General features: G+C 40.8%; 1 protein-coding gene across 2 annotated transcripts in view; it reads right to left on the bottom strand.

Annotated features, from left to right (window-relative positions):
- Positions 1–903: 903 nt before the first annotated feature.
- LOC133993105 (hyccin 2-like) overlaps positions 904–26,767 on the bottom strand; it is a 42,102-nt gene continuing 16,238 nt past the window's right edge. The window contains exons 3-13 of one of the 2 annotated variants that reach the window (XM_062431964.1): positions 22,389–22,467; positions 20,951–21,052; positions 18,977–19,156; positions 17,063–17,143; positions 14,934–15,049; positions 12,748–12,843; positions 11,957–12,073; positions 9,835–9,922; positions 9,419–9,575; positions 8,484–8,669; positions 904–5,576 (exon numbers count right to left, since the gene is read on the bottom strand). In XM_062431964.1, coding sequence (XP_062287948.1) covers positions 4,879–5,576; positions 8,484–8,669; positions 9,419–9,575; positions 9,835–9,922; positions 11,957–12,073; positions 12,748–12,843; positions 14,934–15,049; positions 17,063–17,143; positions 18,977–19,156; positions 20,951–21,052; positions 22,389–22,439 — 1,872 coding nt within the window. In that variant the 5' untranslated portion in view covers positions 22,440–22,467 and the 3' untranslated portion in view covers positions 904–4,878. The remainder of the gene's footprint in view (positions 5,577–8,483; positions 8,670–9,418; positions 9,576–9,834; positions 9,923–11,956; positions 12,074–12,747; positions 12,844–14,933; positions 15,050–17,062; positions 17,144–18,976; positions 19,157–20,950; positions 21,053–22,388; positions 22,468–26,767) is intronic. The other variant, XM_062431965.1, reaches the window with a different exon arrangement.

A 26,767-nucleotide genomic window follows, 5' to 3' on the forward strand; every position in this document is an offset into this window, starting at 1 on the left:
CACTCTAGAAACATATATTGGGTGGGAAGTTAGGAAGTAATAATACTGTCATGTTCAGGAACAATCAATTTACCTGCTGAATACTGATTGTTTTTACCACCACTAGATGTCAGCAAACCACCATAGATTACAGCTCAAATGGTGACAAATGTGTTGAAAGCTGTTCAATAGAAAATATATCTGATTAAAACATATAACATCTTGTAAGATAAACCTTTAAGACCCCTTCCAGACATAGTTTAAGATGCTCTGATTTGAGTAATTTGTTTGATATATTTTTCCAAAAAAAAATTAATGAGTTTAAAATTCTTAAAAATTACACCTACTCACTTCAAATGTTCCCTGCTGGACACATGATGTCTAAGAGACTTCAAATCTACTGTACATGTCACATTTGTGAAAGATGCATTTTAGACCACGATTGGCTTAAAAATAGTCGTGATGTCAGAAATCCTGCTGGTATGTCTATGTGTTGAATTCAGATTTAAGAGGAGCACAGAGAATTTTTACCTTTTAGTATCACACTGCACATACATTTTTGTGCACTTTGAAGCTTAAACATCCAAGTGAAGTAACATTAAGCAAAACACATTTTTTGAGTGGAGGGGGACTTTAACATTGTTGAATCATCAGCTGCTAGGAACAGCACCGAGGAATGGCTTTATGAATGTGTATAGCAAAAGAAACAGAGTACTATTTTGTAATGATGAGCAACTAAGTCTCACATCCTTTTTGTTGTTGTTGTTGTTGTAGTGTTTTGTGTGTTTGTCTTCTGTCTGTTTGTGTATTGGTCAGTGTATTGTCGGTTTATACATTGTATATGCCTGTTCCCATTAAAAAAGAAAAAAAAAAAAAAGTCTCACAAGGAACCACTTCCACATACAAAGCAGACGAGACACTCAGTTCCCTTAACGTCACAATATTTATTCAACAATATACAGATTAATTTCTCTCTACATCTCAGACATGTCTTCAGTTTTTTATATTTATCTTGCTTTCACTTTTGTACATTTTTTATTTACAAGATTTAAAATAAGTCTTTCTCTCCATTTATACAACATCAATAGTACAGTGTTATCACATCTCCAGCAGCTTCCCCTGAAGCATCAAGACTAGATTCATCATTGATAATCTGTATTTCATACACCAATCTCTTTGAGCCACAGAGCAGCAAACTGACAGAAGGGCTCGACATGCACCAACAGTCCAGGTGTGGCTTTCTCCCTGTGAGGGGCAGTCAGATGACAAATGCACAACAGGGATAGTCCTCTTAATTCACCCACATGAAGTCCTTTGCTCTGTAGCACCACAACAGAGTGTATAAACAGATTCATCAAATGGGGACACTGTTGAGGACTAAGGAATCAGCTTAAATGCATTTGCCCCATCCCACCCGACAAGGATTAATGAAAGCCTGTATACTTACAAAAAGGAAAGAAAAAAAAAGAGAAAAAAGGGGAAAAAATGTTGCATAGAATCAATTCTGACCTCAAGAACAGAAATTTTGGTGCTGCCATTTTTAAAATGTGGCTTTTTGATAAACTCCTGAGACCTTCCAGACCCCCGCAACTTTTTGGCTTTGAAAAGAAAAAAATAATAAATAGCTGTACCCTTAGACTTAACAAAAATAGCATTGTGTTGGATGTGACATCACATAGAAGTAATTCTTTAAAAGAGACTAAAACCCTGCATTGAGTGTATACACATCTGCACATCTATATATATCATTTCAATAACTATCTTGAGGAGAGAGGTGGATGGATTAAAGTGCATTATACTGTATGAAAACTAAGCCCACAGTTATCACATGCAGGGCCGGAAATGAATTTTGTCCACCAGCCACAGTGGCTAACCAAGTACAAATTTAACCATCTGCAGTAGATTTTTTCTTTTGAAATGTAACTGGACCTTTGTGAACATTTGTAGGTTCATAAATCGGCCAAAATTGATGGTAGCTAAAATCACCAGCCACAGCCAAATAGTTTTCACATGTGCCAGCTGGTGTTCATTTCCCGCCCTGATCACATGCAAATAACACCAGACACTGAGGAATATTTGTCTATCCGTTACTCTAAGTCAACATACAGTACCAACATGGCTGCTGGTAATCTTGGTCAGGGGGCACTCATAATTAATGACATGAACACGTCACCAGTTTTAAAACAGCAAAAAGGTGCCACTCAACTCACAGCAAAATACAGCAAATGGGGAACACGGCTCGTTGTGAGCCAAACAGCACAGGGATGACGGCAGACAGACCAGGTGAGAGTGTGAACTGTAGCCACGCTCCTCTCTCTTGCTTCTTCTACAGTACAGTCCAGCAGAGGAGGAGCATGTGAGGCCGGAGAGCCTGAAATGTTTAAAGCTAAAACGCACACTCGGGACCGGGAGCAGCAGTTGTGACGGATTCCAGCACAGTAGGAGCATGAGTGAGTGTGTGTGTTGGTGGGTTTTCACTGCAGACTGAACTGACTTTTTTTAAATATACATTAATCATTCATCCTCGTTTTTAAAACACGCACATGAGCAAGACATGGAAATGCAATACAACAGCTGACATCTACACAGACGCATAATATACTGCTTTTACATGTGAACAGCAAAGCTTAATAATGATTGTGAAACTACAGCGTGTTTGTTGCACACGCCTTGATAGGATTAAAGAGGGATTCATAGCAAAAAAAAAGAAGAAGGTGAAGCTGCATCTAAGGGCACGTTGAGCCACAGGTCCAAACATCCCTTTAAGTCCCTTAACTAACAAATAAGACTAGTAAAAAGAAAAATAGGCAAACTTCTTTTTAAACTTAAGACACCCAAGCAAAAACAAATAATTTCCTTAAGGAGAGGATGTGTATTGGCACATCTGGCAAAGACAAGGACAAGACTGGGGTTTGGCTCGCTTGGCTGTTTCACGCATCTGAAACAGCAGTGCTTTGCAGGGCACTAAACATGCAGACAAGCACATCATGTTCAAATCACTCAGCCTGGGCAGGGAGCACTACAGAAGGCTAGCTAGCACTGTGTGCAGATGCAGGCATTTAACAGCAGAAGAGATCCAACTCCATGCACATGAGGATAAAAAGAAAAAAAAAATTGCACTTCAAAAATCATTACATAAAAAAAGATAAGCAGGACATTTATAGGGAATTAAAATTATCTGATTAATTCCAACTTGGTTGTTTGATATACAAAATAAAATTAACCTGAAGACGAAAACGGTCGTGTTCCTGGTTTGCAGCTAGATTTTGTTCATGATGTGATTGAACTGAAATGCAAGGCCGAGATATTCAGTCACAACTCCTCACATGAACACACACAGATGTCAGTGTTATTCATCATTACAGTTGCAGTGTGAAACCATTCTGGTCTACACTATATAATCCCCCCTAACTGTTCAAACCCTCCAGTTTCAAACCTAATGGGGGTCTTTGAATCCCGCATCTGATTGGGAGACAGGTGTCTGAGTGGCAGGTGAACACACAATGAGGTAGAACAAAATGTTTCATGAGCATCCAATCAGAGCACAAAACACGAGGCAGCCTTCACGGTGGCTTCTGGAACGCAGGGACTTGTACGTGCCTCCAGAGGGCAGTAATTCACCAGTTCAGAAACAACACCTCAAATGAGCCACAGCCTCAACACAGACTGACAAACACACCAACAAGTGCTTTCAGATGGGAGGAGCCATTAAATGGTTTGAACCATCTAATAACAATCTAACTGCCTTTAGCTTTAGACACAAACCTGCACTATCTACAATGTTTTAATGCAGTTTTTACGATGATTCTGCTTTAGACCTTAATTCAAGTCACAAGACGAATTATATCTTTTTGCAGCTGCGCAGTTGTGATTTCTTCAGATTTGTCCAGTTAAAAGATTGGGGCAAGACAACCCCTTCCCACATTCCAGTTTGGTTTTACAACAATCTTAAAAGTTTGACTTTACAGATCAAATGTGATTACAACATAATAAAATAAATGTCATGGTCTGAAATCGCAGTAATCTCTTGGGTCTGACTGATTTCTGCAAAACCATTGTCAAAAAGTGAAGAGATAACTTGCTACCTTCTTTGGATTGTGATTTAAAAAATGTTTTTTAAAAGAAATGTTATCCATAAAACCATTTATGCCTGATTAAAAACAGCAATTAAAAAGGAAGATAATCAGCAAGAACGATTGCACGTGAGCCCGGGAATGAAAGGGAAGGAATGAGGAGAAAGAGAAATAATCCCCACTCTACTCCACATGAGCAACGGTAAGTGTTATTGCTGATTCATTTTTGACTGATTCAGTCAGGAACACAAAAATTCTGAAATGTCATATACCCCTTACAGCTAGCGTGGCATCCTTACAAGATCTCTCTTGACGTTTCCACCTTTTGAGGCCAGTCTGTGTGTGGAATGCTCAGCTTGGTCAGAAGGGAGGATGCAGTGACATGCTTAACTCTTTTATACTCAACTGTAATTACAGCAGTGAGCAGTAGTGTTTTACAACTTTTCACCTGTTGCATTCTCAGTAACAGCCGGCAACAAATACAGGTTGAGATAAAAGTTTGAATGGATGTTAAACGGGGTGGAGACACAACTCTTTGAGATCTGAGGATGTGTGCTTGCAATTACACACACACACACACACACACACACACATACACATACACATACACATACACATACACATACACACACACACACACACACACACACACACACACACACACACACACACACACACACACACACACACACACACACACACACACACACAGGTAGCGAGAAGTTGTTGCTGTAGGGCTGTAAAGAGTTCCAGAGAAGAAGACTGCATGAGGATGTGTGTTATGAATACGTATTGTGTGTGTGTGTACTATGCCCTGCACTGCACGTTAAACCTGTGATATGATCTGCATGTTGAAGCTGGGGGAGCGGGACTGCTTGGAGAGAGGAGCTCCAGGGGACAGGATGTCCTGGGCATCCTCTGGCCTGATGAGGTGCTCCTCCTTCAGGCTAATGGTGGAGTGGCGGTGGGAGCCACCTGCTGGAAGCACCCCTTCTTTGTCTGAGCCACCTGGCCCCTCCTCCCGGTCCTCCCCGCCTCCGTTCAGGTTGAAACTCATGCAGTCAAAGGACTTGCTGGAGGAGGTGCTGCCAGTCCGTACCAGCATGGGCCCAACAGGGAAACTCAGGTGCTTCTTTATGGGACTCAGCTGGATGGCATCCAAGTTGATGCTGGCTGGAGGTGACTGCTGCCTCTGGTGATGCCTCCTCACAACAGCCTGGTGATCTGCCGACAACTCGGCCTGTTTTTCCGCCTCTCTCCCCCTCTCCCTCTCCCTTTCTCTCTCCCTCTCTCGCTCCCTCTCTCGCTCCCGTTCCTTCTCCCTCTCCTTATCCCGAGACAGTCGGGCTGTGATGGCTTTCTTGATGCTGCTGCTGCTGCTGTTTAGGCTGCCTCCCCTCTGACCCACGCTGCCACCTGTCTTTGTGCCACTGGGCTGGCTGCTGTTTGATGCCCCGGAGGAGAAACCCTCGTCTGGGTCATTCACGTTGAAGGAATCCTCCCCGCCGCTCATACCATCAGCATCTAAACATTGAGCACGCACAAACACATACACAAAAATAAAGCATGATAGACAAACAGAAAGTGAGCAAATATCATACAACAACTGAGGTGACTGTTCACACATTTAAACATTATCTCAATGTGAAGGGTGCTTAAAAACCTAATGCTACAAATGTATTGTTTTTACACATAAAATCTGGTCAGGCGGTTGCAAACATCTTCCAGCATACTGTAAGCCAATAACTATAAATGGTAAAAGTACCAACATTAATAATCTAGACGGACACTGACATCTGCAGAAAAGGCAGAATCTTAGCTGCTGGTTCATGTTAACAGTAATGTCAACAGTCCTGCGACAAACAGATTAATCAGAGCACTGAAGATGATAATAACAATAATAATAATAATAATAATAATGTTGTGGCATTTATAAATAATGCGGAATAAATTAGTAGAGTAAATTAGTTGCCTTCTACTTGGCCAACACTAACACTCAACAGAGCATGCAGCTTCATTAGCTCGCTCATTATGCACCAAACAGTGGTACAATTCAATACAGTACACAACAACCTTGAGCTCTGAATCATCTGACGTAACTCAGATTGACTACAATCTGAATAACTGTTTATGTAGGAAAGTCTGAGTTCAATAACCGGCCTGATTGGAGAGGAGATCTTATTTAGCAAAAATATTATATTCAATATATTGTGTATTAAATACATTCTAGTGAATAATTGGTAAACAACAGGCACAATATTGACATGAATGAATCTAAACAATATAAAATGTTTTATAATCCATTAATGACCTCATTCTTTGAAATCTGAAAAAAAAGATGATATATTGAGTTAGAAAAAAGAAGATTGTTATTGACATATGCAAGTTAAAGCCTGTTAAAAGAAGAGAGAGAGGACCAGCCGTCTGTCTCCGTCATGCACCATTGGGACAAGCAAAATTAGACAACAGGGAACAACAGGCAGCACCAGAAAAAAATGGAGGAACTGAGCAGAAAAAAAAGGTCTGGACTGACATGCACATAACATAAGGAGAAGACACATGCTCGCCCCATCCCTCATTTCTCCTGCAGAATTGGCCCAGTGGTCACATGGTTAGCCGGTCAAGTTGAGCCTGCCAATCTTTACAGAGCAATGAGGCGAGTCCGTACACCTCGTCAGATCAATAGCACTCCAGTTAGAGCCGACAGCCCAAAAGGCAAAAAAGGGCCAGTGTGTGAGCCGTCCCAATCACAAATGAAGAACTGGAAGTTCTGAAGTCTAAGCTTAACAAACATGGCTGGAGTTAAAGGATAAAGCAACTGCTTTGCATGTTTTAGCATTTTGACTGAGTGATATGTTAAAATGATTGCCATTGATTTTCAGTCATTTCAGTATGCCATGAATATCAGCCTGAGGAGCCTGAAATGTGCTTGAGCCAATTAATCTTGTGTACTTAAATAATGACCCTGTAAAACGGATATGGTGTGACTTTCATAATTTCTTGGATTATAAATGTGCCAGCACAGAACAGACTTTCCAAGTATCCTTGACAATGATGTATGCTTTGTACAAAAAATTAAATTAAGCTATCAAATGTTTGCTGTGATCAGTCCTTCACAAATGGAAATTAGTGGCTTCAAACCAGTTAAAAAACATTATGGTCAATAGGCCAAAACACGCAAAAGCAACATGTCACTGCATTGCAGCCTCAAACTAAATCAGGAGATTCAACACTATCAATGACTGATCTGACTTCTTTAAAATGTGAAACATTTCTCTCATAACTGGGTGGCAGATTTCTATCTACTGAAACAACTTTAACCACAGTAGAACAGAGTTCAGTGAAAGATAGTGCAAAGAGAAGGGGATGGCACTCATTGACAAACAGTGACTGTTTGCCAGGGAATGAGCTGAATTTCAGTTATGACAAAGGATCTGAATGATGCTTCAAGATTTCAAAATGTGTAGCAACAGCATATGGAAATGAAGACACATTCAACAAGACAAAATGGGCCGTATCATAGGTCCTGGCAATGGAATCACCTCTGCTGTGCAAAGTATTGGATTTATTCATTTGTTTTTTTGGTTATGTCTGTTCACTTGGCCTTTTCATTTGAAATGTTAGATTTCAGAGTTTCATGTTTTGGCAGTAATTTCAGAAGCTTGCGGTAGCGTGCGCATGCATGATGAAGGGCTCGTTCCCACTCACTGAGCTGAGGAAAAAAATGTATCATGGCAGAACGCAAAATTAGCAGTAAACATCAGTAAAACTTCTGAACTGAAAAACAAAATGGAAGGCTTCTCCCAGCAGAATGCTGGCAGCAGATGGGTGCTGCTGGCCTGAGTGACCCAAAAAACGCCATGGTGAGGGGCTACACAGGAACAAGATGTCAGGTGCTTTGCCAGTTTAGTAAAACTGATGTATTTTTCCTGTTATAGTTACAGAAAAAATAAAATCAATAAAATCAATTACTAGCTATGAAGAATTGAGAAAGCCGGCTTCCTCAGAGGTCAAGCTGAAGGCTGGGCACTGATCATGCTCAGTGAGTGACAAGGGCAGCAGTCTAAAGTACGCTGGAGTAGATGAGGAAAGAGAGAGGATATGACATGATGAAAGGCCCATGCAAAATGGCCACTAGCCAGACTTCCTTCAAACCCAGAATAGGCGACTCTTCCACTTTTGGTTGTGACGACAGCAGTGGTCTGATAGTAGAGTGGTTGTTGGCTGAGGGTCTTACAGACTGGATGAGTTAGTATACTCTGGGGAAGTGAAGACGCAGCCAAAATGCGAACGGCAGAGGGAACCCCCTCAAGTTGAGGAGGGGTAAGAGGAGGAAGAGGAGGGGGAGGAGGAAGGTTGGGAGGATACAGATCTTAGTGGCACCTCCTCCTGAGACCCTCTCTGCTCTGAGTGTCCGCCCCTGTCCCCTACCCTCAAGTGTGACGGGGGGAATGATGCTGCTGCTGCTGCTGCTGTGGCTGTGAGGCCGCCCTCCTCTCTCCTCTTTGGCTGTTGAGTCCCAGGTAGTGTGGTGGTGGTGGTGTTGTTGTTGTTGGGCGAGGCTAGGAGGATTGATGATGATGCTCAACTCTGCTTCGGTTGAGAAGTCAAAACAATCTGGGAGTCAACAACACAGACGGGGAAACGTGTTTCTTTAGTGCCAGCAAGCCTCAACTGACTCGGGCCTCATCATGGGCACAGCAGGCCTAACAGTTGTCTGCAAATTGATTTGTAGATCACAAAATACAGGAGAAGAGGATTGCAATGGCATTTTAAAAATGACCCGCCCCATTAATCGCCCATCTACTGGGTAAAAATGGAGGCAGTAGAATCTACAGGCACCATTTTGTTGTGAGTTTTTCTTAAACTGGGCAACCACAAAGTTTCATGGCAACATTTTAACTGGTGATACAAACCACAGCACAAACTTAATAGACAAGACGAGCAAAGAAACAGCAATAAGGAGCAGTGAGCGTGAGACTATATGAAGACAATTACATACAGTAACTGACATGAAACACGATTTGGACAGAAAACAGATTTCCTTCTCACTGTTAAGGGCAAACATTAGAAAAGTAATTCTCTCACCAAAAAGTTCCCTCTTGTTGCCTTTCACAGATAAAAAAAAGAAAAAAGAAGAAGTAACAGCTCATAAGTTTAAAGCTAAAATCATAGCAGAACACCGGTCCCCTTCCTTGCATAACTTTCTCATCCAACCTACCTTCAGTTGCTAAATGTATAATAAGAATGACCAAAAAAAGGATTGTAATGAATCTACTGTGCTTCTGTCATATCTACTCAGATCTCTCCTGCACTGCGGCCTTTTCCTGTGTGCTCTCCTCTTGTTCCCGGGGCTGCACCCTTACCCTCTCTCTTCCAGCGGTGGCGTCGTATGGAGGCGGTGGTGATGGCTGAGATGGAGATGCGGCTAATGGTAGGTGTCACCTCCACCTGGAGCACCTTGCGCCCCTGCGGCTCATCGGGGGCACTGTCTGGCAGCGAGTTCTTCATGGCGTTCGCCAGCTGAGGTTGAAACATGCACAGATGCACATCTTTATGCAGGTAAATGACTAAAGCAGGAATGTAGCACAAGATCTGAAATCCGACATGGCCGTGAAGGCTGATTTTAAAAGATTGTGGACAGTATGTAGTGATTTGTGAATGATCACTGATTGTGGATGATTTTACTAATGTTTTCATTTGACTAGGCCTCCACGGTAACAAACAGGTTGAAGTGATCTATTTGTGTTAAAGTTCATACACACAATGCTTTTGATCTTACCAGAAGAGGCTGGGAGTAAAGTTCAAGCTGGGCTCTGTACAGAATGTCCTCCAGAGCTTCCCGCCCCATCTCCCACTCTCCATTGTATCTACACGCACATCACAAAACAAAAAGAACACACACACACAAGCATTTAACTACGTCATGTTGTGAGCTTATTTGAGTAAACAGGAGTGTCTGACGAGATGCCTTGATGTCTGAGCCACATCCAATGAACTATTTTCAGTTATTTAGTAATGCGTGTGGCTACAGAAAGTGAGGGAAGGAGATGTTGGGCACACATCCTACTCAGATGTAGAAATTTACATGAATGACTTCAGGTATACTGTTAAAGGCATACAAAAACAAAGAAATATCACTTTTATAACATATGGGAAAAACTATATATAGCTCGTAGTTAGAGGTCATGTGGCCTGTCAGTTTTACTTTTCCCAACAAATAAACATATTACCAATTTGGTAATAATTAAATTAATTTAGACAGTATGTTGATATAGTATACAAAGTAAGTCATCTCCCATGAACACTAATTACTTTAAAATAATGCAAACTCATAAATGACAGTGGATTGATATGTTCAAGACACAGTATGATACAGCAGGGTGATATGACCATAAAACAATATCATGATAATTGTAAAGTAAAAAATAAAATTAAAACATGTACAAATATGTCACTTTTTAAAATCTTACTGAAGTTCTGACAGCTGCCAGTTGTTACTTTCTCCTGAGATCATGTTTTAAACAGCTTTTAAATTACTGTAATTGTTTTGAACCAAGATGTGGAATGCAAGTGAGACAGGGCAGAAGAAGACTTATAAAAACACTGACAGGAGAAAAAACGAGTGAGTACTGCTATCAGTAGATGCTTGGTTTATCACGTGGCTCTTAACTAAGCTTTGCAGATGATGATGATGATGCCACATGTCCAGATTCAGTAAAAAAGGATGAAAGGAACCACACCAATAAATAAAAAAAATAAAGTGTGCACATAATTTAACAAAATGTTAAAAAAGGACTGTGTAGCTGAATTCTCTTTGATCCGGCCCTGCACATGCAACAATCACACCGCAAGGGACAAAGGTGTGGGTCTCCCTTTAGACTCAAGATAAAAAGAACGGGCTGAATGGGCAGGTGAAAATGGACTCTCTGATGTTGTGAGGACTGTAGCAAATTAAAAAAAAAAATGTACCAGAATACATTTTAAACCCTGACAAGATAAAGAAGAAGAAGAAAGAAAAACCCCACAAAACTGAGCATGCATCTTTATATCAGATCGGTCCTCCTCTCCCTGCACGTCTCTCCCTCTCTCTCTTCATGTGGCATTATGGTGCTGAAGCATTAGGGGACATATTAACCTAAATCTCAGAGTGCCCTCGTCGAGTGCCAAGGTCCCTCTTCATGTGTGGAGCTGTAGATTCATATTCATCTGCCCCTTCATGTGTGTCTGCTTGGGCCAAGGGTGAATGTGAAAGCTCAGGCTGGCATTGAGGTGACTTATTGTGGGGATTATTTATAAAAAAATAAAATAAAATTAAAAAAAAGTCAGTTTTTTTTCCCCAGCGGCACAGAATGCTCCAATCTACTGATTGCTGCTGTGCACCCTCTTGGGGGCGATGAAGCAGAGTGCGTACTCATTCTCTCCCACTCTCCTTGGTGCATCATCCTAAACAGTGATTCTAGCCACTAGCGTATCAGGGGATCCATCTCTGGGGATGAGCTATCATCGAGGAGCTGTAATCAGCTTTGCAACGACTGTCCTCATAAGGGATGAAATCACCTGCTCCCACAATGCACTGCTGATGTAATCAGCCTGTACAGTGTGGAGCTTCTGTCCTTGGTAGCATATGCCGTTAGGAGATTTTCTGCAGTAGATCCCAGTGAACTAGACTGCCCTCATTAGTGACGTCCCACGGAGGCAGAGCAACAAAAATGAGAAATACTGTGTCAACTAGCTCATGAAGGAATTTCATGATGATATCTGTGAATGTGAGGTCATCTTCCTCTCAATTGCCTGTTATCTTTCACTCAGTATCCTCACTCACAGGTGTTTTTCATTGATTTCAATAGTGACAACATGAGGGAGGGTCAGAAATTGCATGACAGACACCTGATGATACATACATGGCATGATAAACAGCAGTCAGCATCTGCACCATAAACTCGGGGTCCAGCAGCACGCGGTTGCACGGCTCCCTCCAAAGCTTCTGCTGCTGCCGGGGGAAGCCACATACACACAACCTGAGGAGGGGACACACACACACACACACACACACACACACACACACACACACACACACACACACACACACACACACACACACACACACACGTCAAACAGGAAGCAATGACAACATTTTAACTACTTTACACTCATAGAGATCAGGCGAGATTAGACGACATGGGGTTCAAGGTCTACACCGCAAGGCTAAACTCAAAGAGCGAGCATTGTTTTTGCGCTTTGCAATCTTCACAGTCACAGTTTGCCGTCTGTCTAGACTGAGCCTGGCTTCAGGCGTTGTCTGTCTGCTCGCTCACAGTAGGGAAGTCTTCATATCCTGAATGGTCTGCACGCTGCGGTGGAACAATCGCCGGGGCGGCGGCGGCGGCAGACCTTCAAATTGTGAATTCCACATTGATCCTTTCTCCTAACTGCAGGGCATCTCTGTATTTCCAAGACAGACGTACTCAGACGGTTATCCAACAGCGGTGCTTTCAACTGGATGATCAGAGACCACCAGGGCTCTAATGTAACCATACTTATGAAATCCCGCTGGAAAAATGACTTTTATTATTGAGGTCAGTACATGACCATAAGGCAGAGGTGATTTAATCTTAGGTAGAATAGGGGAGGGGGGTTGCAAAATTGGCACAGAAAGGACAAAACTGTGCATGAAAGAAATCGTTTTTCTCACCGTGAGCTCATTCTGCAGACTGACTGATAGGAGGAGAGGGGCATGTAGACCACAGCAGAGTTGTAGCAGAGCATGAGGAAACACAGCACCTCGAACCTGCAACCACAATGACCAGAGTCAAGTCAGAAACAAGCACAGTAATACAGAGCCCTCAATGAAGTTATACAGTATGTCAATATACCAAAATACTAAGAATGATATGTATTGCAGGAACATTTTTGGCACATTTGAATCTTACTGATTCCAATTACACCTCGACATTGTCCGTTAGTTAAATATGCTAATTATTTCTTTGTGACACCTTTACTGAAAACGACTACCTAGAGCTGCTCAAGCAATTTATTAACTCTATGAACTGTTAAATGGTCTGCTCAGCAAACTGCTTGCCTAAGCAGCTTTGTTTATTGTGAGCTACTGTACTGTATGTAGATGCACTGCTTCATGTACTGCAGTAACCAGCCTTACACTCACGACACACACCATGACAGTATGTGCACACTTGAGACTACACTAAACTGGTCTTATACTCTGCTGGTTGTCAGTCCCCTCATATCCTGTCTCTCCACAGTTTACTGCAATGCTTGCCACATTAAATGTATGACTTTTGAAAACCTTTAAACACAACATATAATGCAATTTAATACCTTTTTAAAAGGTCACAGCAGTCGAGGATGATAACTTGTAGGGACAATAAGGCCTACAACTACATGAATTTATGTCATATTTTGTCAGTACTTCTCAACTGTACAAGTGGCAGAAAAGTGATGTCTGGATTAACCAACTGCAAAATAAAAAACAAACTGATAAACTTGCTAAATTTAACATTTGTCTATTATGAGTTGATGACCTTCCTGTTACTGTAGCTAGAAGTAGTGACAGTGTTTAATACCGGTCTAACTGGAGCACAATCCACTGAGGAAAAAATCCCACTTTTAGTTTATAGGTGAAGAATGTCTAACAGCCCACAATCACATAGAAAATAACTACTGTTACTGTCTACGGCAGGCCAGAAAAAACATTCAAGACCTTTGAAAAGGAAATAAGACTTTTGAGTATCATTTCAGCCTTTTTGAGGGAACTGGATTAAAGACATTTCAAGACTTGGAGATGCTGGAATATTCTCTAAAAAAAAAGGCATTTAACATCCACAAAAATATATGTAAAAACTAATAATATAATAAAAACAAATAAAGAATATGTCTGATATATTTAACCTATTAAATATGGATGATGTAATTACTGATTAAATCATCAGTAATTGCTGACAGACAAAATTGTGCATTTCTTTGGGTTGTTTTTTTTTTTTAGACATGAAGGTACCATTTCTGTTTTAATGTGATAATTACTAGCTCATATATCATTTGCACTTAAGTTTAAAAAGGCAGAAGATTACACAAAGAGCTTTCAAAAATCCACCTGCTGTAGATATACATATGGATATAATGTAGAAAAACAGTAAGAACATGTGTTAAAAAATAATTATTGAATCTAAACTGGGTTTTGGGCTTTCTTCAGACAAACACTATTTGAGCCACACAAATGGATTTCCAGATAAGTGAGAATCCTGGCCATGCTGAGATCCACTGAGTATATTTATGACCCTCCATATTTCTCATAGCCAAGGGCCACACTGGTCTGTAAAACACAATTTGTTCTGCCCATACATTATCTGCACTGATAGTTCTGATGTTTGACTGTCTCTGCGCATGTGTCGCTGAAAATAAATACATGTACAAAGTGCAACTCATTTCAGTGCTTTAGAGAACCGTTTTCTGGCAGGATTCCAGCTCGCTTCATTACTATACCGAGATTATCATTCATCCACAGCAACAGAGAATATGTGAGAGCCAAAAAAGCTTTCAGGCCTGCTGAGTCTGGGCAGAGGAGGTTGAATGATGGTTGAGGGTTATGGTCTGATCGTCTTAAAAAGGTTTTTATCATCTTACAGGGAAGGGTAGGATGCAAGGGGAAAATAAACTTTTTTTGTAGAAGAATAAATAAGAAAGAATAATGAAATCCAGAGAGCAGAAATTGGATTCAGGGCTATAGTGCTTCTCTGTATCAAAAAGCATCTACGGTTTCTCCTCTTTAACGTTCATTCAGTACATTAGACAGGACAATGTTTTATAACTGCTGCAATTTAATCTCTTTTGTGACGTCTGTACTGGGTCTCAAATCAGCTGCACCTGTTCTGAGCGGTGAAGGTCTCTCGCTGAGGATGGAGGCCGCTGTACACCACTCTGATCAGATCATGTTGACACAGAGCCCCCTCTGTCAGTGCCATGGACCCCAGGGTAGAAGGCTAAACAAGGAAAAACACAGTTAATCCAACACTTGCCCATTATGTTGACTTCAAGTAATGTAGCTGCTTGTGCTTCTAAAAAGCTTGTAAAATCATTTATTTGTACTGTAGAGCACAATTAAAAACAGATGTTAAACAAATTGACACAATCAAATAAAAACACACATAATTATGATGTTCAGTAAGACAATTAACTAAGTCATAGACAAAAATGCTTGAAAAAGCTCATAAAAACAGCAGCCTTGCACAGAGAAAAGATAAAGTGGCAGCTGTGGCAGGCCTAAAGATGAACTGCAAACAAGCTGCTCGGCCTGTCAAGTTGTCGATTGGCAAAGTGGTGCCTCTGCTGTACTCAGGTGATTAGCGTTCACATTTTATTAGAGTGGATTGATATTATTGCTGGATCTCTGCCAAACTCGCATTTGACAGGATTACTGTAACCGACTTCTTTCTGGCCTTATACGTCAGTTTCTAAAATTTGGGGAAATCACCACACAAACGAAACATCTTCTGCTGGTCAAATCTTTTGCAGTGTTCCATATATCGTCTAAATCTTCTGAATTTTAACTATGTAACTTATGTTTCTGTCTGTACACCTATACTGACAGTGGAAAATACACTTTTACATTTTATTTTAACATTTGAATAAAAACACCCCAGGTGTGAGTTTAAACATTAAACATATATGTTGCTTTTGTTCAGGACTTTATCTGCTAACTAAGCTGATCTGGTGTTATCTCACCAAGTAAGCTGGTGCAACTCTTAACTTTTATAGTTCACCAGCACCTTCTGCTTTATATTTTTAAACCTCCCGTTTTGTGCAGTACTGGCAACAGGCACATAGAGTGTACTGTACGTGTGCACATTCGGTTCATAATAATAAGGACGTTTTCTTTCGTCTCTGAGTCCAACAGAAAGAGGAAGAGGCACAGGTAGAATTTAAATATATGTGCAAGTGAGATTACATCAACAAAGCAACTTCACTCTGATGGTGTGCAGAGCAAAAGTCACCCCTAAATTGAATTGATATTCTGTCCCAAATAGTCTGAGTAATGACTCAGAGCCGAGAAGACAGAGGGGAGGATGGATTAATTCAAAAAGAGAGACTGGAGTGTATGCTAATGCTGGAAGCCTGGGGATAATGCCACGTGATGTGCTGAGCTGTACTACAGCCGAGGTGGCTTGTTGTGATTCATGCGCACCCCTCCATTCCTCTCTGTTCTCTCCTCCATGCTTTCTTCGTTCTCTCAGCATGGAGGGAAGAGCCTCTCAAGCTTGTAATTACAGCGATAAATCGCCTTCAGAACACGCCACACACACACACACACACACACACACACACACACACACACACACACACACACACACACACACACACACACACACACACACACACACACACACACACACACACACACACACACACACACACACACACACACACACACACACACACAGAGAGAGAGAGGGCTGTCATTCTGTATGAAAATACACTGTACTCTCTTAGTTTTGGGTAGAAAGAAAAAAAAAAGTAGGTAAATTGTCCTTGGTCAGCATGTTTAACATCTTGCTAATGAATTCAAGCTCAACACAATAGTCAATACTATGCAGTCTTTTAGCAGTCAGGTATGATGGTAGCGCAAATCCAGCATGACAAGAGACTAAAAACTAAACTGACTTTCTGAGAATTAAAGAGAAAAAAAGAGTCAACCCTTTCAAAAACATTTTTTAAACAACACAAGCAGAAAAAGCGGAGTATAATTGCAAACTGCAAAGGATATATTTCCTACATTGGCCTTGTAATTAGAGAAATGTTATATACGGATACACCCTGAGGTTGAGGTTAATGACTCTGAGGTGGTACCATCCTCCAAATGGCCACTTTAATAAGTCTCTCTCCCAACCCAACTGCCAGAGGGAAGGAGGCAAAGAAAAAGGGAGTGAAACAGGAAGTGAAAGAAAACAGACAGGATTAGTCACATAACAGACACACAGAACAGAGATGAGTCCCACCTCATGATATATCGATGGTTTGGACAGGGACGGGATTGTGAAGGAGAGGAGCTTGCTGTTGCCATCTTTGTCCACGATCTCCTGCAAAACCAAACAAAAGGTGGACAGACACAGAAAAGCCATGTCACTGAGGGAATGTCACATTGTTTCTTAACAGTCTGAAGTGCAATGCTCATTCATATTGACAGTCAGTAAATGTCTGCTATTGACTCTGACATATTAAACACCCCTGCCAGTAAATAAGTAAAAAACAAAACAAAGATGAATAGTCCCGTAAAATGATGCTATTTCTAAAAGACATGCCTGATTATCTCCACCAGACACAATCACAGTCGAAATGATAATCAAGTGCATTCACAAAGACGCAGCGCTGAGCATTTCTCATTCGGCAGTAAGCGTTTGTGATTCCTACTTTGCGCCTTAAACCAATTACACACAGCTGAGGAGGATTCAAGAGCTGTGAAAGCGTTATCAAAGCAATTGTTTCTAATATATGCGAGTGGAGCAGGCATTACAGACTGACGGACAAGGAAATAACGGTGTATGCTCAGTTTTATCTGTATATATTATGGCGGATGTGGAAGGTGGGGAGAGCTTTTGCTACATCATAAAATATGAATTACTGCGTTTTAAATGTATTTGGGTTTTTGTCCCCTGAGAGGGCTCCTCCAACTGGAGTGATGAATGTCCACTGGAATTAGAGTGTCTAGATGAGTGGGGCCTCTTCAAAGAAAACAAAGAGACATTAGTTTACCCATCAGTCCAAGCATTTATAATCTAGGTTTTGGAACATGGCACCAAACGGCTTTACCCCTTTTATCTCGTATTCTCCCTGATGTTCAGCATACTGTTGGACCTCTCTTGTCCTGCCCTTCACCAGTTGGTAGTATATCTCTGTATATCTGATGGGACTGCTGAGAGCAAAGCTGTTTATCAGAGCTCAAACGTCAAGGACAAAAGGAAAGAGAGGTATCATTGTGCAATATGTATACAGTGTGTGTGTCTGTGAGTGTATGTATGTAGAACGGTATGGCGGACACAGATGAATAAATTATGCATGGATATACCTTGACATAGAGCTCTTTCTATTGATATCTCCAACTCTTAGCCCATTTCCCAGAGGGTGTTTCCTGGTGATGCCATCTATCCTGGATCTATGCATTGACTGGGGGTTTTCCCTACAGATTGTCTTTCATGTCAACAAACCTAACTAATGCTCCACCTGTCTTACGTTATAAAAGATTACCAATACTTTGCATATCCACACTTTGGTCGCTCCAATATTAACAACAAACAAAGACACGTTCATAGCTAACTCATAGCTTAACCAATGGTTAAAAAAACACATTTCATCTGAGATGTTTCTAGGAGGGCTGCTGCCTTCACTCTAAACATATCTTATCTTTCTATGTTTCTCCATATATACCTACAGTAATTAATAATATATAAGTGAAATGAGTTGAGTTGAGAGTTGGAGACAAAACAAGGCCTTCTGTGTAAACTGACAGCATTTAATAAACATACACTCCATCCTGGTTATTGTTAGATCATGTGCATGAAAAATTAAGCTCAATTGTAGATAATCTCTGCTGGGCAATGATGGCCATAATGAGAGTAATAAAAACACTGTGATCTGCTGTCAGAGTCAGTTACACAGCAGCAGCAGCCCTCAAGCTGCAGGATTCTCAAAAAGCCACTTCACCTGAGAAATACCCACTGTGACCCCCAGCTGTAGCACAAATCCATTTGAAGGACCATTAGGACCAGAGTGGAGGACACACTACAGTCCTCTACTTTGCATCATAATGGATACTTTTCAATTGGGAATTGGAAATTACAGCGCCAAAGCTACATAAGAGTCACGACTTTGCCTCCTCTTTCACTACCACCACGGCTCGGAGGGTTGACACCCACCAGGTTATAGATGCCCAGGAGGAGGGCCTCGATGCAGCCATTGCTCTGGCGATCCCTGCTGGCCGTGATGCGCAGATATACCCACACCAGTTCAGGCAGGAACTGCAGGGTGAAACGTCGCAGGCGGTCTTCAGAGCTCCGATACAACTCAAACAGCTGGTGGCACACAGGCTCCAACAGCTGGATTGGTGGGAAGGAACATAAGGACATGCAAATCAGTACAAGTCTAAGGTCCAGCAAGTATACAGAGTACAGCCGATAGATCAGTCTAATAAGGCTAGAATCTAAATTGGTTATGGAAGTGAAATTATCTTTTTCTTTATGAATGAGATGAGGAGAAGATATAATAACACCTGATAAAATGTTTTCAGCAACACATTGAGACAGGATCTCAGCTTATCTGCTCTTATTTAAAAAACATGAATGAAAGTCATCCCAGCCGCAACCTAGTGGGACGGACAGATGGAGGGACAGTGTAGCTGCTGGTCAATTGTGTGAGGTGTGTAGGAGCAGAGGAGATAAATCACTACAATGAAAGTCTGGTCAGATGAGGTCTCAGGGGAGCCAGCTGAGACGATGTGTTTATACTGTCCAGGGGTCAGCAAATTGAATGCCCAAACAGCACTGTGTGTGTGTGTGTCTGTGTTGTACTGTGGCTGACCCTGAAATAAGCCACAACTCATTAATGAACTTGGCAAGGCAGCAAAAAAAAAACCCTAACACGCAACAGTCAAGCCCACTTTGAAACCTCACACACACACACACACACACACACACACACACACACACACACACACACACACACACACACACACACACACACACACACACACACACACACACACACACACACACACACACACACACACACACACACACACACACACACACACACACACACTCCCATTGAGTGCCTCAGGCCTTTGCTCAAAGATTGTGACATTAAGTCCTTTAAAAGAGAAAATACTGAGGTATGCCATGCTAGTATAGGAAACACACGAGGTGCTCATGTTGCAGTACATTTTGACAAAGGCTGTGTTCCGAATCGCATACTAATGTACTACTCTTACAAAGTATGACGTCAGATTTTGTTTATATGACAAAAGACCTGGATGTATATTAGATTAGCAAGTATTTCTGTGCATTCAGCATTAGCTTATTGGACATAAACCGACCCACAATATTGCATCTCACATCACACTGCACAATGACAGAGATTTTCAGCTAAGCTAAACGCTGTTAATATGTCACTTCAGTAAGTTTGAATATTTGTATTCAGGTGAAATTATAACCTTTTGAATTCCCAATATGAGATTAGTTTGTCCAAATAACGCCTTTTTGGAAATTTGCTTCCACATGTTCAGAGATGTGAGTAGCTGCTGCCGGCCGTCACTAATGTGATGCAGTAACATAAGATGCAGTCACATGAATGTCTTCCTGGAGTATCCTTCAGTGTGTTGCAGTCTGTTGGTGACAGCATACTTAATCATGCAATTAGTAGGATTATTTAGTAGTAGGTTATATACTTGGAATGAATATGTAGTAGGCTGTATGTTAGTGTGCATTAGTGTGCGATTTCGAACATAGCTGTTGTCTTTGTATATAAAGTATGAATATTTGTGTCTTTGACTATGCGTGTAGCTTTCCCAGTGTGGGCAGCAGATGTTCTAGTCTGTCAGACTGGGCCGCATGGTGTGTGTGTGTATAGGGAATAATGTGTGCTATCGCACAGGTGATGTAGCTGGCACTGCCACTGTCCCCGTCCATCACACTCTCCCAGAGCACAGTTGGCTTGTGTTATTGTGTGCAGATGTAACCCGCAGACAAGGCTGTGTGTCACTCTCTTGCTCACTGCCAACTGAGAGACGGCATCATGCTAGTCACAAGCAACACATTACCTTGAGCTAAAAACAGCCCTACTTGGGAGACTGTGTGTGTGTGTGTGTGTGTGTGTGTATGCCCTCTGTGTATCACCTCATTGTTGGGATCCTGGATGACTCTGTAGATTGCTGGCACCAGGGACTTCTTTAGATGAAGGCTGCCTGCGTAGCTGGGGATGTGGGTTTCTGGTAGGGACTGGAGTAAGGAGAAAGAAAGGTTTGCTGAGCGATGGCGTACAATCACTACATTTCTTCACAAGATAAACGCAAAAGGACTGTCATTTTCCACCACTTCCCTCCAAATAGTCATTGTTTTTATAAATATTAAAAAACCTCAGTAGCTAGTGGAGTTAATCTGGTTATTTTTACATTTTTATTTCAATCACAAGCCGCTCTGATGTCCAGCCGGTTTGAGAGAGAGGGTGGCACTAAGCTCTCATTCAGGAAATATTGTTGGTATATATTCTTGTTTTTATAACGGCAGGGCGAAATAATCCAAACAGTGGAGAAGGGGCGATGCAGCTTGTCTGCAGTGAGGGTGAGGCCAGAAAGAGGGGTTAATGACAGTAATATATTAGAATTTAATAACTTTGGTAACTGCTGCTATTAGTCTGCTAATCATGCTAGCTCCCACAGTTTATGCTGACAACCCAACCCACAATATTTCCTGTCTCCTCCTGCTTTTTGCCACATCACAAGTAAATTTTGGTCTGACTGCAGCTTGACAATTTAAAGCCCCTACACACCAATAGTCCACACACACAGGTGTTGTCACTTATGTTGCCTAATTAGACCTCTTCTCAGGATTGTGTGGGTGTATACAAATTCAGGTTAAGTCGAAATGGGTGCACTCATGAAAAAAATAAAAATCATAAAATAACTCTCTGAAGGCACTGAACATCACAGTGATGACAGGCTCAAAATATCCTGGAGTGAAATTCTTCAAATGGTCAAGATTGTGTGTCTGCAAATGACAGAAGGCAGAGATACCCTCTGAGTACAGCCTCAGTATGGTCATTTTGAAGACAGAACACAGTGTGCCTGGTTTGTACCGCTCACACCATGAGTCATAGCAGTCTATTTTACTGTGAGTCTACATTACTGTTTTGAGTCAGTTTCATCAACTAGTTGAATATGAGGAATAGTTCTGTTTAATCCTACTGAAGCTCTGTGAGGAAGAGTTTTTGAAGATGTGCTTCACATGTAAAACCTTTATGTACATTACATGCATGCAAGCAAAAACAAGTTTCAGCAAAGGCATGATGGAGAGTTTATTACTATGAATGTGAGATATGTTTCAGGGGTTAAATCACTGCAGCGTCACAAGTGAGTTTGTTGGAAGAAGACTAAAAAAAAGGGACAGTTTAGGTGTTCATCTTGAACTGGACCAAAGTTCAGTCTTCACCTGCACACTCAACACTCTTTCATCATAGTTCATACATCCACAGTGTTTGGTTTCTCTGGACAAAAGGGCCTCCCAAAGATAACCTCCGGGAGAACATTTTGTCAACATGAGTCATGATTTAGGTTACCTTGAATTCTGAGAGCCATTCTTCGACAACACCACGCTCTGAACCCAGCATCTTCCTCAGAGACCCCCCCCTCAGCTACCTGGTGGACAGAGAGAGAGAGATGTAAGACATTGAGGGGACATGACCCTTTTATTACAAAGTACATGTATGTCAAATTATTGCCAACCATTATCCAAAGAATGCCCAAAGTTTCTTTTCACAGAATGGCTTTCCCTGTTAAACAGAGATCTTTAGTTTCCCTCATTTTCCCTCATTACAGAAACATATTTTGTAATTGCTTAATATTTCAAAACTTGTGAGGAACGCCTTGGAAGACAAAAGCTGAACATCCACTATTTGAGGCCGCTGCAACAGTCCTCCACACATATTGATATTTCAGATGGATGACCTTCACGGTGCAGAATGATGTACAGTATGTGCAGAAATTGTGAAATTTTCAGTGAGGAAGATGTAACTTTTGAGAAAAAAAACACATCAGAAACAAATTATTAATCAACTCAGAGTAACCTAACCCTAACCCTTTAAGGCTCAGATGTGAAAGAACATTAATGCTGCTCGGCAACCGACTCTAAAACCTCAGATTTCAAAGCTGCCCACTAACACACTCCCTGTTGATTTTTCAAAATGATCTGTACTTATAACTGTAATGTAATCGTAAATAATTATGACAACAAAGAAAGGCAAATAAATGTTAACTAACACAGTTAACATTTATTTGCCTTTCTTTGATTATCTACTTAAAGTTTCTGCAATTCCTGCCTTTTGTGGAGCCCTAATGGGGTCACCTGGTAGAAAAAAAAAATCTAAATTATAGCATGATGTGATGTTGTAAATGGGATACAACGTGTGTAAATAAACACCAGTATGGTCCTTTAATGCTTCTTGAGTGTGGAAGCAACGATGGCCACAATGTTACACAAGCAGCCACTTCACTGATCTCACTTGCATAAGTAACGACATGAATATGAATCACCACGACGGGCATCCTTGTGGGCTTTCCCTTAACAGTTAAAATCTTAGGTGGCCAACCTCATGTCTTTTTTGTTCCTCGACTTCAGTTTTTTCCTTTTTTTTCTAAGCCTGGAAAAACTCCCAAAAACACCCAGTTTAAATTTAAAATGAACTGAATAACTAGTGCCCTAACGTTGTTATACTTACACATGACAGAAAGCTAGAAATCTGATTTGAATCTAAATGTAAAAACACGTTTTTCATATTCATGATGCATCAATACAGATGAGATAACAAGACGGTTAGTACAGCTTCTTCAAACATATTCTGATCTTGGGCTGCAAGAACACTGTTATCTGTGGGCTGGTTTTCTCTTCAGCAGCTAAAATTAACTGCGGCAAACTGACGGAAATAACAAACCATTTCTCCTTCAGATTTCATCACATAGAAAATATGCTCCGACTCCTGCAAGGGGCCCAGTGCTCCAAGTTGGCAAAATGAGATAAACGATGCATTTTGTACATAATTGTAGCACTAGGTGTCCATAAACAAATATGGTACAGTGACAACAACCCTCACTTAAGACTGTCATGATTGAGCCATAATTGTTAACCTTTAGGAAAGTCAAGCACAGATAACATATGCATCACAACAAGAACCAACTGTCTGCAATAAAACTGAAATGGAACAGCAAAGTCCCAAAGATTTTAAAGGGAGAAAACAATCTTAAATGGTAAAGCAACCAAACCAAAGGTACAATTTACCACCTGGAAGCTGCTGTTTAAGATTGTAACAGCAACTACTACAAATTACTGGGACATTATTACAGATACAAATCCTTTCAAATGAACAAATTCCCTATGCTATGTCTAAACTCAATAACAACACTATGATCTAAATTAGTCAATGTTCAACTGGAAATCTTCACCAACAGCCAACGATTAACACACCATGCAGTGTATCCTCAACATGCTCCAGTGTCAATGATCTTGTCATTCCTAAGGCATGGTGCCATTGTAAAACATCTCTAAAAAAGTGTGTTTTTGAGACATGAGATGAGTTTTTTTATTTTTTTTTAAACTTCTGTCATCTGTGTTCAGCTGCAATGGCACTGGAGCCATATGAGCCCCTCCAGCTCATAAGCCTGTTGTGGTTTTGACTTGATGGGATTAGGGATTAGGACTAACTCAATATATTCTCATTTCAAAGTGTGAAGATCCCATTTAACATTTCAGGCGACCGCTGCTGTTAGCTGATTGTAATGTATTCGTCTGCACACTTATTCTGTTATCCTAGTGCTTTCACAGTCACAGTTTTCTTTTATCAAATACTCAATTCAGCTAAATTAAGAGATTATAATATAGATCACATACATGCCATTGCAGTACACCATGACAGTTAATGAGTGTAACACAGACTGTATTATTTCACTTGATTATATTTTTTGATTAAAGGTGATGTCATGGTGTTAGCACTGTTATTCTGTTTACTGCACAGATGCCACAGTCTAGACAAATGGCAGACAGACTCTTAACCTAGTGTTTTGTAATGAGCAGTTTCATCACTGCCTATCCACATTGCACACTGAAATTATAAGTAGCGTTCACATTTATGTCACAAGTCTGCCCAATTGACTCTTCACCCTGCCTCTTATTTGGCACAAAAATGCACTCCTGCAGCAGGTGACATGTGACAGTTGGGTGTTGTAAATAAACTCATTGCAGCTGTATCTGGGTCAGTGTCCTTGGTTAACTTTCTGAACCGAAAATTAACTGCGGAGATCATGTAGACAGTTATTCAGAGAGTTAAGGAGTTAAGACGCATACAACTGTTTCGATCCGAGACCTAAAAGATGAGTGTGCACAAATTTATGTATATGCGTGCAGAGACTTTGTCAGATTTAGCAACCTTTGCTTTTAAGATGCTCACACACTGTTCTTCTTTGTGAGGCTTGAACACTGCAAAACTGTGTGCGGTCCTAAAGCTCACTCCCACAGTAAGCCATAATGTTGACACACCCATGTTTAATCTTATTTGGTACACCCAAATCATGACAAGCCGGAACATTTGCACAAACTCTAAAGGCCATTTCTTGTTCTTTAAGTTTCTTGCAGTTTTTAAAATTGCAGGGTGCATGCAAAATGCGAACCTATTTGCTTATGAAAAATGTCTGGTAGTAATTATGCAAATCATTCACAAATATGAAAATTGTATTCAAGGACAGAAAAGATGCCAGCTGTACATGTTGTACTGAAAAGATTAAAGCTCCAAATAAAATGTAGTAACATGTAATTCAGTTATCTGATATTATCCTTTTCTATTTTCCTATTTATGTTATATAACACTCCAAATGAAAAAAAACAACATTTGTACAAGTAAACAGGATTGGTTTTATTTTATTAAACATGCTTACAGGCTTCTCATTGTCACCTTTGCCCCTCTTCTTCTTCCTTTTTCAAGTATATACTGAACAGTAATGCAACAAACCCTCTTCATCTGGAGGGAATATTTAAACTTAGTTGAACTATTACAATACCTTGCAGCAGTTTCATTTCACCTCAGTATTTTAACCAGTATTAAAAAGCCACCATTTAAAACAAATCCAACTTACAGCGAATTGCACAGATAAGCCTGAAAATGTCACAAAACAGGCTCAGAGAGGACTGGAGGGGAGATAGATTGTGTTCACATCTCTGAGCAGATGATGGATCTGAATGAGTCAAATCTTTTCGTGTGAAAGAGGACACTTCTCAAATCTGAGTGTGTGAATTGAAAGGTTTCATTTAGTAAGCTTGTTCAGCTCTTTGTGAAATGCAGACTCATTCATTTCCTCCGGCTTGTCAAACTGTCAAAGACTCAGTGAAGTGAAATTCTCTAACGGCAGGGCAGGGTTATCAGTTACCATGGGAACTGTAGTCAAGTGACTTTCACAAAAATGACAAATATTCACCAGCAAGAAATGACCATTTTAGACAACATAGATTATACTGCTCTCAGATGTATATTAAACACAAAGGGGCTGTAAGTGGCAGGTAACCTATACTATTAAAATCAAAGAATAGAAGATCTGAATCATGAAAGGATTTCAGAGTTTGTTGTTATCATCCATGTCGCAGCAGCATCAATACGCTTTAAGTTTGCCTGACATCAGACACAATTGTCAACTCGTTACACTCTATTTCCATCAGTACCTCCACTCTAACTGATTTCTGTGGGGGAGGTGGATTGATTCAATCACCATTAAACGCTCCAGCTGGTGATGATGAAGTGGGTGACGTACTGCGAATTGGGCGGTGGTTGGTTTTGGCTTGTCCGTTTTCAACATGGTGGCCCGGTCACACACTTTTACAAACTTTTATAGCTTTTACAGCTGAACAGTACACTAAAATATGTTTCTGTATACATTTCAGACAATGCAGTAACAGAAA

This window comes from Scomber scombrus, chromosome 13 (genome assembly GCF_963691925.1).
Source record: "Scomber scombrus chromosome 13, fScoSco1.1, whole genome shotgun sequence".
Taxonomy (NCBI): Eukaryota; Metazoa; Chordata; class Actinopteri; order Scombriformes; family Scombridae; genus Scomber; species Scomber scombrus.